The sequence below is a fragment of the Mercenaria mercenaria genome, chromosome 1 (genome assembly GCF_021730395.1).
Source record: "Mercenaria mercenaria strain notata chromosome 1, MADL_Memer_1, whole genome shotgun sequence".
Classification (NCBI taxonomy): Eukaryota; Metazoa; Mollusca; class Bivalvia; order Venerida; family Veneridae; genus Mercenaria; species Mercenaria mercenaria.
This window is the reverse complement of record NC_069361.1, coordinates 38,588,216-38,608,225: the sequence shown is the minus strand read 5'-3', so window position 1 is coordinate 38,608,225 and position 20,010 is coordinate 38,588,216. Positions and strand designations below refer to the sequence as shown.

Sequence of the window (20,010 nt, the reverse complement as noted above, 5' to 3'; positions counted from 1 at the left end):
ACTACTTTATTCAAAAGAATATCGGATGTTTCGATATCTATGTTAGCTTGAAGAGTAGAAAGCTTTTAGATCATGCTTTTCTGTGAAAACTACGTATGATTTAGTAATTGCATGAGTTGCTTCATTATACAAAATATTTAGTGCCTTTCAAGTGTCCGTTGTAAGTTGGCGAATCACGTTTTATAGGCATAGATCCACTACTATATAATTGTACTCCCGCCCCCTCCCCACAATCCAATAAACAACTCGCATCTTATCTGCTGCTTTATCAGTAATTATGTAACAGTAGCTGATTAGAGGGCAATAAGCACAGCAGGGCAGGGTTCCCAACTAGACCATGGAGATGTGTGCAGTGGAGTTGAAAGAAATTAATTTTCCTTCCATGAATGTTGAATAATAATGATAATAAAAATATTATTATGATTAATATTATTATTACATGTATTCTAATGTTATATAGATAATGATAATAATAATAATTATTATAATTATTACATAATATTACAAATAAAATAATAAAAGATATCATATCAAAAATACTAATGATAATAAAACATGGGTTTTGGTGAAAACTCAACGAGTTATTTGTGTTGACAAACAATATTTTCCAACATCATAATTATTATGAAAAAGGTCATATTGATGAAGGTGATCCTTCCATTATATTTATATAGAATACTTGCGAAAAGAATGGGCTATTGATTTTCTCATATACATGCAATCACCATTATTGGAATAGAATATTACTGGGTAAAATCAAATTATTGTGTTCCATCTATACTGAATTTTCAATTTCAATAATAAGTTTCCTTAAGTGTGAAATGCACATTCCGTTTTCAATCTTAGACAAATGTTATTTACAATATTCTGCAAGCATTAAAACAAAACTTTTAGATGAGAGAAAGTCATATTTTTCTAAAATATCACAAATCTCCAAACAGAACTTGAAAAATAAAAATCTTGTTATTTTCCTAAAATGATATTCTTATTATGTTGTTATTATTTCGTTTACAAAAAATGCCACAAGTTAGGTATAACTTTCAAAGTGATCACATATTTATTAAAGAAAATACACAGTTTCCCCTTCTCACTAACAGATACACTTGTAAGGTAGACTGACTGTCCAATAAACAATGACCCTTGTTTATTGGAACCATACTGTGATAGTCATTAGCCCCCAACTGTACTGATAAGGACAGGAATCCCTTGGCCCACTGCCAAAATCTAGGCCTTTAACAACTTTTTTCTTAATAATCGTAACTTCTGCTTTCCTAGTTTAAATGGTAACACGGAACCCAAAGGTTTTTTATTAAAACCTATCTCATCTTTTACAATGAATTGTCAATTTCCTACAAATTCCCAAGAGTAGTATTTCAATCTTATAAACATATTTGAAAACAGCACGCTGGTATAAATAAAAACATGGTATTTATTGAACATGTATTAAGTCATTATAATTATAATAACCATAACATTTCAAAATAAGACTTTATAAGTTATGTAAAATAAGTATAACTGTACAAAATTTTAATGATATTCTACAAACCCTTTCCTCCTTGTATAATCCAAACAATTTCCAGTCCTGACCGTTTATAAATCATGCTCAGTCACATATCGAGAAAACAGATCATTAGAAAAATGAGTGTAAAATGTTTTAAGGTATAATAAATATAGAAACATGTAAAACTGCGGATTAGATGCTAATTTTCAAAAATAAATACATTTAGTAATACAATACATTCTACGGCTTTAAATCAGTTACAAATGAATGTTACCTAAGGATCTTGGCAAATAGTTTTAACTGTTGACCATTAAGCCATTCCATCAGCGCATTTTACAATAATGTATCATTTATTGAATGAACAATTTTAGTACAGAAAACCAAAAAAGATTTATCTCAGTTTCGAATTGGCTAACGGAGAGGAATTCAAAAGATATTTAAAATTTCGATCGTCGAATATTCTGTCATTTTCGGGTATTAAATTGCACCTAATTTCTACTAAAACAATGAAATATATGTCATGGGTATAAATAGCAATTATATATCCTACTTACAACAACAACAACAACACAATGCATGACAGTCTTGCGTATATTACGAAGTATTTATCCTACAGTATACTAATAACAGAGAAATTGTTGGCAGTCTGTAGATACAAAATATCTACCCTACTGATAACAAAGAAATGCATGGCGCTTAATTCCACTTATAAAAAAGAAATTTATGGCAGTCTTGTGACTGTTGGAAATTTTCTTTTACTGATAACAAAGTTTATTTCTACTAATAACAACCAACTGGATGCCTCGAAATCGTGCGTATACATAGAAATATAAATTCTACTGATACCAAAAGATAATGGGTAAGGGTAGAATTGTCGGAAGCACAGAGCATTAAAACATAGCCACAGAGCCACGCATTTGCATAGTAGGCCCACACCAAAAAGAAGCTGTAATGGAAAAATATTTCAGACGGGTTGCTTCAAACATCCAACAAGTACATATCTATTTATGCTAAATACAGATGGAGGAGAAGGAAATGGTAAGGGGCAAAATTGGGCCCGGCGGCGGGGGGTGGGGAGGGGTGGGGTGCGGGGTTGAGGAACCCGAAGGGGAAGTTGAACAAGGCCGAATATACAAAGGGAATGTCACAATCCTTAATAACAGTCACACTACAACGTAAACCACAATAGCGCAGACACTCGTGTACCAAAGACAAATATACAACTACGACTAATTGAATAACATAGAAAAACGTACAAGCAACACATAAGAAAACAGTAGGGCACCGTTATAGACTCAGAAGCATACAAACGCACCCACACAAGAAGAAAAAACAATCGTGTACCGTCTTAGGATTCCGGCTGCCAAAACAAAGTGGAGCCACGAAAGCTTACTCAAAGTAAAGGGGGAGGGGATGCAAAAAGAAGCGAAAATGCAAGGGAAAAGAGGGGCAATAGGAGGAGTGACAAGGAGGAAAAACACTCACAACATACAAGAAAATATACGTAACAGACAATACAAGACAGACAAAACAACCAGTTGAAAACAGGGGCACCGCCTTGGAACGGTCAGTAACCTATATAAAGGAAACTGGGGGTTTAAACGCGTTTAGGGCATGCCAACCTCGCACTTACCCCATCTTCAACAAGTTAGACAACACCATGTAAATAAAATTCCCTAAGCCAATTAATTTTACTCGGAACCATATGCCGCTTTTTCACGGAACTGCACCTTGTGTATCATTGAAGGTTCAATGTACACCGCCGTATGAATAGATATGCGGGTGTAACTTATATTTTGCTACTTATAACAGGTGTAAATCTTGTGTTCTGCTCAACCCGGGGCTACATGGCATGGGCGGTAGATTGCAATCTCTCTACCATCCATGAACCGGCTTAATCAAACTGAGCCTACAACATTTTTATTCATGACATGTTAGGCGGCCTGTGGCTTTCACTTTTTTCTACCATGCGTATATATATGAAATATAAAATCTGTGCGTGTACATAAGAATTACAAACGCGAGGCTAAACACTTTTAACCTCAGCTGGTAACATGAAGTCTGTATAAATATAAACGTCTTTAAACAACTTTTGTATACCAAATATAAATAGTGCATTATTGCAATATCGTGCATTTAAAAGCAATATATGCAATTTTGTCCAACTATTAAATTACTGACAAATATTTCTGTGCGTCATGTAAAGTATTACAGTCGTCATGATGTACTTGTGTCTGTTCACATATGCATCAGGCTATGATCCACCCAAACAGTTTAGTTTTCAAATATCGTCGTCTCCAAGTAATAGAAACACTTTGTCTGTCGTCTCAGTACTTATCTGAAATACAAATATATGTAAACAACTTGAATACTCTACTGTTCTATATATGCATAAGTGATATTTAAGATTGACACCACTTCGGACAAGTTCAATTATTTCTTATTTGTTTTAAACTCCGGTTTTGTTTAATGACCTGATTCTATAATATATTGATGTATGAGTTTGAAAATCGAAACTCATCGCAAAACATAAAAAAACGTTTCTTGTAATATTGCACAACACTGGAATAATAAGAAAGAAGTTCCTATCGAAGAAAGTAGTTCCTATCAAAGTTAAAAAATATATATACTATATTTAGCTTACGCTAGAAATACATGGCGTAATAGGTCTTTCAACTTCGGCGCCATCATCTAGTGGAGAGGTAACAGCTCGTTTCCTAGCAACCTTTCGCAGGGTCAACACAGTACACACAATCATAGCTGCGCCTATCATACCTACACCTATAGGTATCAGGACACTTATTATATATCGTTGATTCTAAAACGAAATTAACTGCTAGTAATATCGTATACAAATAATGTTGAACCAACTATATATACACGAAAAGGTGACATGAACAGTGTATACAAATACAGCTGCATCAAAAAACATACATCGACAGGTGTAAGGACAATAATTATCGAAAGATCAAAATACATCATATATATACTTAGTACACTAATATGGCTGCACCAATCATACCTACACGGATAGGAATTAAGGCATTTATTATATGTTGTTGCTTTTAAAATGTATCAATTATTTGTAGTTTCATTTGCATATAAAGCTGCACCAACCATACCTAAACCAATTATTGATGGTTCATATAAACAAATATAGCTGTAAAGGAATACATGTACCGATATGTACACGAACACTGATAACACATATTTGTTACTGAAATATTTTCATATTCAAGTGTGCTACGTCTCATAAAGTGTAATATAAGTGATTCTAAAACCATTGATAAAACATGATTATGCTAAGGAATTTGCTAAGTGATTTTACAAAAAATAGTAAATTTTGAATCGGATAAAGGTAGTATTTATAAACAGTTGCTCGTCAAATAACTCCAGTATAAATAAATTTTCTTTAAAACTTTTGCACTTTGTCATGTTGCTTTATTTTTGTGTATTTTTCTTCGCAGGCAAATAGTTGTTAGAAAAATGAATAAATATATTGATAACCTATAAATTACATATCTAATCGCTTTTATTTATTCCTTCTATTTATGTTCATCAAAAGTCATTGACATGTGTTTTAGAAAGAGCTAGTAGAACACGAAATGCCGCCGCATTGGTTTACGGACGGACGGACGGACGGACCGACATCTGCATAAACAATATACCCCGTCCTTCTTTGAAGGGGGTGGGGTGGGGGCATAAAGAAACATGAAGAAGAAACACTAAACTAAACACTAAAGCATCATTGCCTTGATGATACATGTAACTTAACGGTGTTTGGTCATGATTTAAAGGTCAGTAATTGATGACGGTTAATGCTGCCTTAAAGCCCCAGGCTGATGAGTAAAATGAATCAGTTATTACCCGGAACCTTATAAATTTTGTTTAATTGCATTTATACCAACTTGTGGTTTCCCTCTTTATCTTTCTTTCTAACTGTAACTTATACTTGAAGTTGGTTTGTCACAATAAAAATATTTAACGGAACGTAAGCCGACCCCTGTTTAAAAGATATTTAGAATGAATGAATAAATGAAATATGTAAAAAAATCTACAAGTGCACGTAAATATTATTTTTCCATACGGCAATAAATAAATACATTTAGCTTGATATAATTCTTTAATTAAGGGCAAATTACAATTTTGTTTAAAAATGGCAAACTTCCAACCACTGCTGTAACCTATTTTCCATTTTAGTATCTACTTTACATTGGTTATGCATAATGTAAAAATACCCGTCTGCGTTTGTTGATATATACTCTAAATAATTTCAATGTCAACGGAAGAATGATGTTTAACAGAACCTTTACACGACACAATGCATACATGATTAAATGATACATTATAATCTATTAAAATCGTTTCATAACCTCAAAATACATAACACAATCAACATTTACGTAACATGTTTTCTTTTAAAAGTCAGATATGAATGTCTGTCAGAATTCTTGTACTTAAACAAAAATATTATTGATATAAATCATATAAAATTATAATGTTTGGCCAAGGCGACGTTCGACGAGGCGTCGTTCGGCGGGTCTCCCTAAAGACGTTGGTCGTTGTCGTTGAGACAGAACGAAATAACGAAAGGGCAGAAATCAGCCATCCTATTTCACAGAAAATTCTGAGATATGAATAAATTTTAATCGACTTTGCTGGTCAGGAACAAATGTAATCTTTCTTGGATTTACTAATTATTCACGTAACATGTCCTTTGGGAAATGACTGTTGGCGAGAAAATGATTGGAAAACAAAAAAAAACTCTCCTTTTCAATAGTGCTTTTGTTTCTAAATATAACATGGATGTAAAAGTTTTGAACAATTCTTTGAATTATTTAAAGAAGTAGTGATTTAGTGCAATGTACATCATTATATCTTTATTATTGCAGTTCTATTGGGAGAAACATCTGACATAATTTCGGTTTACTCTACAATTCATACTATTAAATACTTGTATTACTATAGATTTTCCAATCCATTAGAACACAAGTGTCATACCTGTTTTAATTAGAAGAGCTTTTCTGTTCGAGATATGTTGCAGTCTTCTAAATTAGGTAATAGTTACTATTAAAGGTCTGAGCACAAAATAATTTCAAATACAGTATTTTATCATATATGCAAAACACTAGAATCATACTAGCCACATCTCAGCTAAAAATCTATTAAGAAAACGATGGCGTTTGTTTCATTTAAGATCCTTTAGAAACAAAGAACGGAACTAATAGCAAAGTAAGAATAGACTTAGTTGTTTTAGTCAAACGGCGAATTCAATACTGGCCTGCGGCCGGAATAAGTCATTATTAAATTATTATGGAAAAATACTGCAACTTGTGCCGCTTCCATAGCTTAAGATATGTCGTAAAAAGCCATAAGTATCAAAATGCTGATATTATCTGACAGATATATTGTTCATAGATACATAAAGGGAACGGCAGCAATTATTTTTATGTCAATATTCTTTGAAATATAAAATAAAATTCACAGTTTATATCATACGTGTCACGACAGACAATACTATAAAAGTGAAACTTGTTGGGATGTTCTGATGGAAAAAATTGCAAAATGTGCAAGTCTTCTTTATATTTATTTATTTAATGGTTTAATTGAAATTTTGATCAAATATCACAGAAAGATCCGCAAGTGCTTGTGTGCTTGTCTTAAACGTTTCCTAAATCATTATACCAGGCTGGGGCTGCAGGCGGCACTTCTACTATTACATTAGGACGTCAACGGCATTTTACGAACTGTATACTCCATCTTTTATGTCCTATGCTTTGAAAGTTTACCATAATATTCTAAAACATCGAAATTGTTGTAAAATATCTAAATTATACCTTTATCAACATTGCGTCCAAAGGTTTGTCCTCCATTGTCACTGAAAATAACCACAATTAAAATTTAGGTATTCCGTATCAAAATAAACATGGTGAAATGTAAATAAAACATTGCTAAACTAAGAAATACCGTATTTGAAAACTATTATGAAGACAATTGAAATCACACTTAATGCATTTATATACGTGTTTCATGTGGTTATTCTAAGCGAGAAAATTACACAAAGGTATGTCACAATAAAATCGCTGCATGTCCCTTGCTAATAAAGACTGCCAAATTATGTCTTTGTTTATTAAATTCAAGATAATCATACAGTAGAATGTGGAAGGCTTAAATACCTGCTGATTATTCTAAATCAAAATGACAGGAATATCAGTTTTGGTGTTATCACGACAGTGTTTAAAACAAAATCAATTGGTTTTAACTTTTCATAAGCAGTGATGCATGACTTACTAGGCATCTGAAATATTACCTAATTGCAAATGATGCTGTAAGTGTATCTTCTTCCGTTCTAACATCAACGTCCGAACTAGATCGTCACCATTACTTGTGTGATATGGAATACTGTGTTTACTTTGATTCTGCACCTTTCCAGGAAACAAAGTTTCACTTTCATGTGTATTTGTCTCTTGCGTAGTTAATGTTTCGTTTGTAAATGTATCGTTGATATTTGAGGTTGTCATATTTTCCTGACTTGAGTTATTGTTCTGATGCATGTCAGAAAGCTGCAACATGTTTCCATAGAGATAAGGGTCACTGTTTCCGTCACTGTGAAATAGCGATTCAGTAGTTGTAACATTAAGCTTGTCAGAATCATCTGTCCTGGCAGTCCGATCTTTTGTTTCTTTTCCAGACATATTGTCTGTTACATTACCTCCAGGTTCCTTGTCTAAAACTTGTGTCATACCTTCGTAATGAATTATTATTTCTGTAGCCCTCGTGGTTATATTATAATGAAGCTCGTCTGTTAATTTGTGTCTTGCTGATTTTGTATATGCACTTCCAGGAGACAAAACAGTTACGAAAATTACAATTGCTATTGTCACTGCTCCACACAGCATTTTGTGGCTTCTTTAATCTGGGTTATTAGGCAACATATTCTATTTCGCTTGAAAACGCGTGTAAAAGTCAAAAACACACCCTTTTCATGCTGATGTTTTGAAATTTCTTATAACTGAAATAAAAAGAAGTCAGTCCTGGATCAAATTCAATTAAATGCTTCAACATACTGACCTTGCAAACTACCTTAATTGTTTTCATTGTGGATATAGCATATTGGCATATGTTGTTTATTTTCACACAAGTCAGAAAAAAAAAAAAGTAAAATGTATGTGCAAAATATCTCAATGATTTTGATGATACATATTGTTCAAACTGATGATATAAAAGCAAAATACATTGATGCAACCACGTTTAGATGACATGAATGTATGGTCAAATGATATTGGTTTGAAAGAATTTTGGACTGCCTTGCCTACTCAGTATATAGAATATCGTCTAAGTTTTGATGGACACATGTATTACGTGTTGGATTTTGCAGTTGTTAGTACTATACTACATACTATTTTTTGATTTCAAACATCATTTAATTTTTTTTTATATATTTTAAGAATGTTAACAGGATAATCAAATACCAAGTTTTATTTTGTTCAATGGGTTATAATTTTATTTCATTGTGTTAAGGAAAGGACGAAAACTAACATATCAGTATTACAGGCGACTGCCAGTATTAGAGTAAAATAATCCGTCTTAAAGTTGAAAATAAAAAAAAAAAAAAAATATTATTTAAAATAAAAAAGCAAAAAGTGAGAATAATTGCTCTTCTTAATTGAACACCTAGATTCAAATAGAACATATGGCTTATTTACTCAATTGAGATGGAAATTTACGTTTAGATGCGGGCCAACAGTTAACTTTCAGATAGTTTGGAGATTTAATTATGTTTGAAAAAAAATTATGCGTAAAAAATAATACACTTTAGTGACAACCTGTTTGTCAACAACATGTCTAAGTCGCGTAAAACTAACAGAAGATCTATCAATCTGTAAAAAATGTCGACGTCCTATGCTGCTATTTTTTTTTTTCGTCTCTTCCATTCATTATATCCTCAAGAAGCTTTATGATCTCAAGTAGTGAAAGAGCGTACGATTTCCTGAGACAGTCTACCAATATAAGTATTTATTTTGTCATCTACAAACACAGACTGAGGAGAAATTGAGCCCCTATTAACTGTAAAAAGGATTATCTGTTAAAATGTCATATTGTTCCTGCATTTGAACCGCTTCCTAAGAACTTGTGAACTTATACATGTATTGACATTGTGCCATTCAAGAGAAAGTTGGCAATAAAATATGAATGACTTATGAGTTTGCAACTGTATTTTAAATGCTTCCCATTATAAATTTCAACCTAGGAGATTGTTAATTATATTTGAGCAAATGCAAGGTGTCAGTTTTAAAGAAAACGACAATAATAAATTATTCTCCTGGCTATTTATCTGCACTTAGTCACTAAATCATGTAATATTATGGAAATTCGAACATTTTCTAAATATTTCAGCAATGATATTGCTTTTCCATTTTCCTTCGACGAATTTTAATGAGATGCTAGGGACGTGAGTTTTTTTCAGGTTTATATCTCGGACAATTTCGATAACCAGATGGAAAGTCTTTGCTGCTCATGAGTTAGGGCCCTTGAATTAGTTGAATTTGAATGACAGAATTGACAACTATTCTGCTCAATAAATATAGTATTTAAAAAGTCAAAACGGGCGTATATTGTAAAAGTTGGACAATCTTGTTCAGATAAATTAAAACTCTGAATAAATTCGTATGAAAAGTCGTTTAGAGGCATACAGTGAAACCTATCAAATTGATACTTGACTTGGATTGTCTGTGGTTGTCCCAATGAGTGTGTCCAGGTTAACCTTTCTCAAAGAGATGCATAAAACTTTTATTCAAGGTTAAAAAACATTCAGAATTAGCAATCACCTATTCTGAATCTTTGAAATAAACTGCCAGACAACTAACTGATGTTTGCCTCAGTAACTTTCGTATTAGACAGCGTATTTTGTTGCATTAACTGCTTCATTTTGCACGAATGCACGAATGGTTTCGGAATTAAAAAGCAATCTGAATTATATAGATGAGAAGCTACTTTGGAAGAATAAAAAGCATCGACTAGGTTTGATTGAGTTTCATCATGAGATATTCTAATACATGGAACACACCTCACATACCCTCGTTTTGTTATAAATTACTGCATGATTCCAAACGGCCAAAAAATTACAACATTGAGTCCATGTAAAATATCATTGAATGCTAGTACCGGGAGAACACACGAACCAACTATATTCTATGATATTTGATGATAAGAATCGTCTTCATATCATAACGCAACAAAGAGTCCATTAACCAGATCTGTTAGAGATAGAACGTGGTTAATTTAATTAATATATTCTCAAATTGTTGATGTCTCTATAGATTCTATTAGAGTGATTTATGTGTGGAATGATCTAACAACGGAAAATCAATGCATCTGAGTACAATTAATGCAAGCACACCATCAATCCACTTTCCAAGCAAATCATTACCCGCCTGAAGAGCTTAAGTTTTAGAAGATGAAACAGACCGTAAATATTTCTGCAGAAAAGTTTTAATCGATGTTTATTTAGCCTTCGGGATGTAAGGTGCCACATTGAGTTTGTTCTTTAAGCGTTGCCTAACAAAAGCTAATAACTTGAATTTTAGATTCTTTTGCTGTCAATGATGAAATACATTTTTTCTGAAATAGATTTAAATATGTTGGTCAAGAATATTCAGCTTTTTCTTAAAGTTATCCAAATCCATTCTTTCTTCAAAATATTTTATCATTACATATTTTAAATTACTTCCAATGTAGAAAATTCTAAGATATAGTTAACATTACTATGTAATATATAAATTACTTGTGTCTTTAGAGCTGTACTCATAAATATATGTTATAAATAACAGTGGTTTGTTACAAAAGTTCCTGTTTTAGAGTTTTTACATATTTATACTATGTAATTATTTATATAAACCGAATGCACAGTACTTCTTATACACAAAAATTATAACTTAATTTACGTTGACAAAGTAAATGCGGTTTCCGCTAATATTTCCAGTTATGAAATACGGGTCTAGTATACAATTAAAATACTAAGTTTATCATTTTGCATGTTTTAAATGGTCACTGTCATTACTATATATATATTTGCAATTGTTAAAATACAAATAAATTATTTTAAAAATGTTCCTAATCAGTTTGTCACTTGAAATACATCCAATAAATACATACCACTAGTCTTCAATTCCGTGTAGGTTCATGCTTAAAAAAATTAACATTATATTAATTTGAAAAATATTGAGGTAATTCCCACTTCATATAAGCCATCACTTAGCTTTACCCATTCGTTTTAAATTAACGACAATATCATTCAAGTAATACATTTTAAGAACGTCTAGTGTGAGCATGTTTTCCGATAGAGTTCTAGTTTCTTTTCGCGAAAATAAAAAGATATTTATAGAGTGTTTATGTACATAATTTTTTCTATAATTAAGAATTATTTAATATAAGTAGTGATGAGTTATTAAATTATTGTATGCGTCTTTAACTTGGCTGGTGAATAAGTACTTTGAAATAAGAGCTTTATCCAGTAAGGTTGCAAATTACAGTTAACTCTTACTCTATATAATTTGTCTTAGAGTCAACAATATGCAGAATTAAGTTTAATGTACATTTTTTATGATTATATTCTTATACTTTAGTTAGGATATCTGTTTACATTTAATTGTTAACTGGAAAGAATACTGCCATGTTCACTATGTATGATCATGTTATATGAAAATGTCTTTTATAAAAAGGCTGAACAACAAAACAAAACAAAACAAAACAAAAAAGACAATGAAATAAAAATTACTAGATAAAATCATACTTGTTTTCTTAAACTAAATTTGTATTACTTTGTCAATCGAATATTTGTAAAGGCACTGACCTCATGATCATGCGACAACATAAAAAATCAGAAAATTATTGCTATATTTCATACAAAGACTTAAAAACTTACTGACAGAATATATGTTATGGAAAAGCATAATAAGAATGAGTATTTTTTACCATTTTCAATCAAAATTGAAAAGCGTTTGTAACTGGACACTGGAGATAAACTGCCAAATTACAAAGGTTTATATTTGACGAGCGTTGATTACGTATTCTTTCGTGATGTTTTGATCAAGAATGCAGCACAAGTTTTATTGCCGTGGCGGCCTATTTTCGATTCCCGACTCGGTCATGTTTTTTTGTCTTTTAAGACAGATTAGACACACAAATATCACGTTCTAATGTTCATAATGTGACCAAACTTAAATTTTAAAGACAGATCGTTTTTATCGAAAATCCTGAGGTCCGTATCTTTAATACGGAATTTTGAACAGTTTTATGTCTTCCTTGATATTTGATCTATTGTTTGATTTACCATATCCTTTACATGGGTTTCCTGAATTGTGGCTTTATAAAGGAACATTCTGATATAAACAGTAATATATATCATTTTTATCGTCTCCGATGTTAGCAGAAGGGTCTTTAAATTTTTAAGAAAGATGCAACTCGGTCATGTTTTTTTGTCTTTTAAGACAGATTAGACACACAAATATCACGTTCTAATGTTCATAATGTGACCAAACTTAAATTTTAAAGACAGATCGTTTTTATCGAAAATCCTGAGGTCCGTATCTTTAATACGGAATTTTGAACAGTTTTATGTCTTCCTTGATATTTGATCTATTGTTTGATTTACCATATCCTTTACATGGGTTTCCTGAATTGTGGCTTTATAAAGGAACATTCTGATATAAACAGTAATATATATCATTTTTATCGTCTCCGATGTTAGCAGAAGGGTCTTTAAATTTTTAAGAAAGATGCAACAATGCTAATTTTATGGCCAGAAATGAATTTCCCCATATGAAAAATAGGACAAATCACAATCTAAATGAAAAAATACATTTCTTTCAAATTTTCAAACATTGTAATAGAACTGTTGTTGTTTAATTAAGTATCATTCCGGAAGGATTTATAACAATTCATTCACATATAAAATAATAATTGAAGTCTCAAATATGTTTCTAAAATTTACAATAGAATGCCTCAGCAAAATCTGTACTTTTACGACAAATTTTAAACTACTCCCGTTATCATAGATATTTACATTTAGTTCCTTTTATCACCCGGAAAGTCTTTAAAATGGTGCAAAAACATTATTAACATTGTCTCATTAGTAAATAATGGAAAATTAAGAAATTAAGAAAATCTTCGCTTGCAAAACTATAAAAATAATGGCAGAGTTCTATTATTGAAATTATTGAAATAGATTTTCAAATCAATGTAGTGTATGATAAGTTTTTATTATCGATAAAATTGTATACAAAATGTATGTCAAAATATTATGATTACTTACTATAAAAACTGCTATCCAAATGTTTAATAAAACGATTGTATACGTCTAGTTTTACCTTACATCCGAAAAAGACACCAACTATTAGTAGTAGATACTCTCTGGCAAGTGACAGCAAACCTGCATTTATTGGATAGCCATATACTGTCGATCCTGTCTCTCTTACAAAATTCTATAATTCTAGTTTGGTTTCTGCTTTTTACTGAAGATTCCATTTGGATGAAAATGTATTAATATCTTGCGCTTGATTTTAGAAACCCACAGAAGCAGTAATTATCTTCATAAATATTCCAAATAATACTTCCTTTAATGGGGTAAACGAAAATTTGCGTGGAAAGAAAGTATTTTGTCTTTTTATTGATATTTTTATGCCCTCCATTGGTTGAAATGACGATATACATTTCATTCGTCATATCAGAAGTAATAAAGGCATTATAATGTATCCTGCTAAAATAACTTTCAACAAAATGCGATACTGTACATTTTCATAGAGCTTGAGCATTTGAATGACTAAAGGAAAGAAACATTTGATTTTAGCGTAGAAGTAAGCATGAAGATGTGCAGTATACTAGCTTGCACAATTTTTCCAAGTTACATATTGTACACCAGCAAATACAAAGGGCAAAAACTATACTTTTCAAGGCATGTCTTGACATAAATAAGAACTAGGAAAATACCTATCATTTACAATTTCATGGCATTTGTTTAAGTTAGCAATAACGTAAAAATGGCACATTTATACCAGCTAACAAGTCGTTGTATGACATAGTCTTATGTTACATGTAAGGTAAAACACTAGTGTGTACACTGACGAGATATGATAATTTTACGGTCTGTTGTGATGATTTTAAATTTGAACACAATGGGTATAGAGTATCGAGATGTCTGTGCTGAACATATTAAGGTGGTGCTTTTTGTAGTGAAAAATATATTCAGGCATATGTTTGTTGCGTTTTCATATCTCGTCAGTATAAATAACATACTGTTAAGCTAGGAAATTTACCACTGTACGTTAGTAGCTGCATAACTGTTACAATTGATAGGTTAGGTATTAAATATATTTGATCAAAGTGTTTTGCATTTCAACACAGTCAAATAACATTAATCTTCAAGAAATGTAAGATTGTTTTAATGTCATTGCTTTATAACGTTTATAGTTTGTGTGTGAGGTATTCTTCAGTTGAAGAGAAATACACTGTGTATGGTATAAACAACGGTTACTATACAAAAATAAATTAAGCCTGCTGTTGTCAACATCAATGTCTTTTATTGCAATTTCTTCGTCATGCACAAACTAATAAAATATTCCTGTATAACAATATGACGGCACACAATAATGTGGCCTAGACAAGAAAGTGAGATGTTATAACAGTTTTTTTTTCTATATATGCATGTAAAATATTAAACATACAGTGTTGTTAAGTGCTTAGTTCATTGACGTCTTTGATACTTGTTTGACCTGTTTTAAAAACTAAATTAAGGTTTCGTATAAATTTTAACGTATATAATGCAAGTAAAGAAGTACTTTTTAGACGGCAACATTATGATTACGTAAGTAGTTGTCTAAAGAAAAAATTCGTTATTGATATTTTCAAAGCATGCGGAAACCATTAAAATTCATTCAAAATTGTATTAAAAAGATGAAATTAAGAATGTCTGAAAGGAGAACATGCAGTTTTGTATTCTATCCATGATAATAAAGCCTTACGTGTCAGTAACTGTAAAATGCTACCACGTCGTGCCCTGATAGATGAATATTTTTAAGCCTGCAGAAATAAAACATACCTATTAAATTTGACATTCATCATGGAGTGCATTTAATGACTATTTCCGCTTAATTCGCTGCTAAGCCGAGTAGGGCGTGTTGCACAGTAATCGTCATTTCTATTTACAAATAGATTATCAAACCGAGCCTGCTTCGTTACATCTATGCTTCAATGTGACCTTCTTATAGACTACCTGTTATTCTATATGCAGCTTTCATTTAACACGTATAGAAGTACATATCTTTTGTAAAAAGCACTCGGTTATACAGAATCTGTGAGCGTTAATATTTTCATGGAAATTGTTTTAGAGTTTCTCTGTTTATGCAGTACTATGTCAGATATCTTTTCGCGTGGAACATAAAAATGATAGACACCTAGCACTTGTTGACTGTCTGGTCAATTTAGCAATGGGAGAGTACACGCAGTTTGCTACAAAATGAAGATAAACCATGCAAAGGAGCTTCCCAACCTTTTCACAACGATACAACTGAAACCAAATAGTACTTGTTATATCAGGTTTCACATCTAATTGTCATCAACTGCACGTTTTCGGTTTACAGACATTTCATGACATTACGAATGGTTTATAAAACATCTGTTATATTTTTTCCTAGTTATATATATATATTCCCTGTAAAATGTATTACTTACGCATTCGATATCATAACGGCTGAAATATGCATAAGACCTATGTGCATACAACGAGGAATCGCTTGAAATAACATTCACATTACATTTGGCTAATATCGTGCGTACGTTTACCCTTCATAATCTCACATATGTTTTATTGAAAAAGTTTTTATCTGGCCTTGTAGCATTATACTGTTTGGACTGAGCATTCTTCTGTAATCTTATGTGCTTTGTATTGCAATGAAACCGTTCATCTGCTTACAAAATTAGGCTTTGTAACCCTTCCAAGATAACTTTTCGAGATATGATGTCTTGCATTGCCTTATGTAATTTTTGCAAAGTGTATAAGGTATAAGAACAGGTTCTTTTGTTAAACACTCATTTGTAAATGGAACATAGTCATAGATCGAAACTGTGTTCTCTTTCAATTAAACAACTTTATAAATCAATATCAAACACATGTTGGCGCGACCAATAAAAATGTCAGACAGCGACTTGAAGTTTATTTTAGGTATGAAGTAGATGTGTGTCAACATGACTATCAGTCTTGCGCCCCCATTTTCTGTCACATTACGGTTATCTGGTACTTGCACACAAGGCAAAAACATTTTTTTTTACTTTTAGCTGTGGCATGAGTAACCGGGTGTCTGTGGGGAAGGGATATTTGGAACATCATCAAGAAACAAAAAAAAAACGATAACACTAGGTAAACCAATTCACATTCTGAATATTATTCAGTGATGTTGCTCACTCGGAAACTAATTGACTTATATAATAAATCGAGTATTGAGAAGGAAAAACATTCATATTAGTCGATGTTTGTATTTATTTGACGTTGGTTTATAAAACGTTCCCGATAAAATCATCTAGGATCATTACGTCGGAAAATTAATACACAGTGTACACTTTCTCGATGTCGAATGGTATTATGTCCAATTATAAAAGCCATTTGCATATGCAGAAGCATTTATCTGTGCTAGTTAGTAGAAGTTGTCTCTATAATAAGATTTATTAAGCCACGTTTGGTAAATTTATTCAATTGGAATTCGAGCACGACTTTCTCAAATAATATATATTTGGGACATCTCTTGAGAGTTTATGCGACATTTTAATATTAAGTATTGGCCGTCGCATAACTGTGGCGTATAATATATCAAGTGTATAAAATCTTTACAAAGTGGAAAATTATATAAATTATATCCATATTTTCCAGTTTCTAGTGTAAAGTTTATACAAATAATAAGAGAAGGCTGCATTCTGAATCTTTTAAATTAAATGTCTGCAAAATATGTCAAAACAAAATCATTAAATCGTTTTTTTTTTTAGCTTAAAGGGATTGTTGAGTAAACCTTGTGAGTCTGACTTGAAATTGTATTTGATATTGGTGAATGCCACAGAGCAGCAATTCTCTAAATACTAGATAAAATCTTATAATTATGACAAGATTAAGAGCTGACTTATATCGGGTCAAACATTTATAATGCATAGAGATGTATCCTGTGCGAAATATTTTTGTTGACATAATAATACACCTTGTTATAGGATATTCCACAAATATAGTCTTATTTGTAAAGACAACAAATAATATGCAAAATCATCAAATGTAAGTTTGTTATTACAATAATATTTAAATACATTGTACTATTTGTGCAATTTTACTTCATTTTACGTCATTTGTATGCCATGTAAGCTTCAGTTTGCAACTGATTTCACATTATATTGGTTTGACCAAAGTATTGCTCATTTTATATGATCCCCAATTCTTTTATTGTTTATATTTAGCACTAGTTTTTCACGAAAATACAAATTACATTCACTTTGAAAGGGGCCTAGTGTGTATTGTAGCTTTGGTAAATTTGTCAGTCTTATAAAGCTGCTCAGTGTGTTTCTCCCCAGCAACCATAAGCTTTACGAAATAAATTATATTTAACGGCTTACTATTACATGCACTATAATATATTGGAAGGACGCAATGCACTGAGTTTCCTATACGTATATTATGATTTATGTTGAAATGTTGATCAGTATTAAGGTTTCTTGTGTGCAAGCACTAGATATTTGTATCTGCATGTACGATGGGCGTTCACAACATACTCGGAAAAGTGCTCTGAATTATGTATGTCTGGTCCTATTTTGCTAAAGTTTAAAAAATACAATTGATTATAGAATACTGAATGTGAATACTAAAATTACAAGTATCAAAACATGAACATTATTTTTCGTCGTTTACAGGCAACGTTACTGTCATTCAAACGGCCTGTGTCCTTATGTCGCTGTCGTATCAAACAAAATTAATCATTACATTTCGTGATTACAATTGGTTCAATGTTTCTCACCACTAAATGCAATTTCTACACCTTCATATGAATATACAAAACTGTCCATAAACTATTCTCATAAAACTTATGACACAGGAGATTTAACTATATGCACCGACGGCATATATTGGAGCTCTTTAATTTTCAAAATGAGAGTGTTTAACTCTTCTGGCTTCTTTTAAACCCCCATTCAAGTGACAAAATGTTGGTTTTCTCCAGGACATTGTCCCTTTAACCTTATACAGTACAGCAATTGTTATTTTTGTTGATTTTCGATTCAAAATACAATATGCCATCGCTTATCTCAGTTCAACACTGATTTCCAAGCAATGACCAATATAAAATATCAGTTATGTCACATTTTAATTTTACGTTATCGCCTAAACGCTAACATTTTATATAGATATTAATCCAATTTGGAAAAATGTCTTTTTTGAAAAATGAGTAGGTGTTAGTAATGTCTGAGCATATATTAGATAGGAAAAGAAGCAAAATTTGGCCACATTGTGTTGCCATTCGGACTATATTTTACTCACTAATTCTCTAAAGAAAAATAATTTTGAAAATTCAATTAAGTATTCCGTTATCTCCATTATATTATATTTCAATGATTTCTGACAATATGCGAAGAAATGAGATAACCTCTCATAGTATTTTTTAACATTCCTCCTAGTTCAGACGCTTCTGTTTAAACTAACTTCATCTGAAGTTTCAAATCAAATTTTTGTAGGAAATGAATACAACGACATCTGTGAGAAAGACAGTTGTTTTACCACAGGTTTGTCGTTAGATTTAAGTGACCAGAAATGAAGCTTGTAATATGAGTTTCCTAATGTTCCTGATGTCATGAATAGTCCATTAAACCGTATATTACGATGTATCATAAAGTAATTGTTACAAAATGACAATTTTCACATATGCATTCTTGAAACTATTCTGAATTCATTTTGATTGGAAGGTATGACATCAAAGGGTTGTTATATTTACTATGTACTTTCAAACATATATATTGATTTTAAATCTATGATTAGCGCCGGGGCTTGGCTTTTTTTATTATTCAACACTTCCACAGATGAAAGCTACATTTTCCTTTTTGATTATGTCCGACGGATGAGCCAGAGGACTCAATGATACGCCGTTTTTAAATCCCACCGGGACTGAGCTGTTTTCATATCTGTCTTCTGGCCTGTTCAGGTCGGCCCTTAAGGATGTTTCTTTTGATGCTCTGTCTTCTGCAAAGGCATTTAGTACATGCGTTTTAGACACTTATGGTATGCTTTTTATATAAATTTACTAGAACATTTTTGTGTTTTACCTGTCAACCCCTCTGTTGCGTGTGTGTTAGGGATTCACCTGGAGGGAATTACTTTTATTTACACTCTCCTGTTACTTTGGAACATGATGGAGGTTAGAGTGAGATTAGGTGTGCACTATAGACCGGTTTAAGCTTACTGACCGTTCCAATGCGGTGCCCCACTGTGACCC

The 20,010-nt window shown here is 31.8% G+C and overlaps 1 protein-coding gene across 2 annotated transcripts in view; it reads right to left on the bottom strand.

Moving 5' to 3' along the window:
• LOC123545657 (uncharacterized) overlaps window positions 1-13,920 on the bottom strand; it is a 46,403-nt gene extending 32,483 nt beyond the window's left edge. Inside the window, exons 1-5 of one of the 2 annotated variants that reach the window (XM_053544814.1) lie at window positions 13,815-13,920; window positions 7,812-8,513; window positions 7,339-7,379; window positions 4,146-4,319; window positions 824-3,839 (exon numbers count right to left, since the gene is read on the bottom strand). In XM_053544814.1, coding sequence (XP_053400789.1) covers window positions 3,783-3,839; window positions 4,146-4,319; window positions 7,339-7,379; window positions 7,812-8,400 — 861 coding nt within the window. In that variant the 5' untranslated portion in view covers window positions 8,401-8,513; window positions 13,815-13,920 and the 3' untranslated portion in view covers window positions 824-3,782. Of the gene's footprint in view, window positions 1-823; window positions 3,840-4,145; window positions 4,320-7,338; window positions 7,380-7,811; window positions 8,514-13,814 lie in introns of those variants that run through there. The other variant, XM_053544817.1, reaches the window with a different exon arrangement.
• Window positions 13,921-20,010: the final 6,090 nt, after the last annotated feature.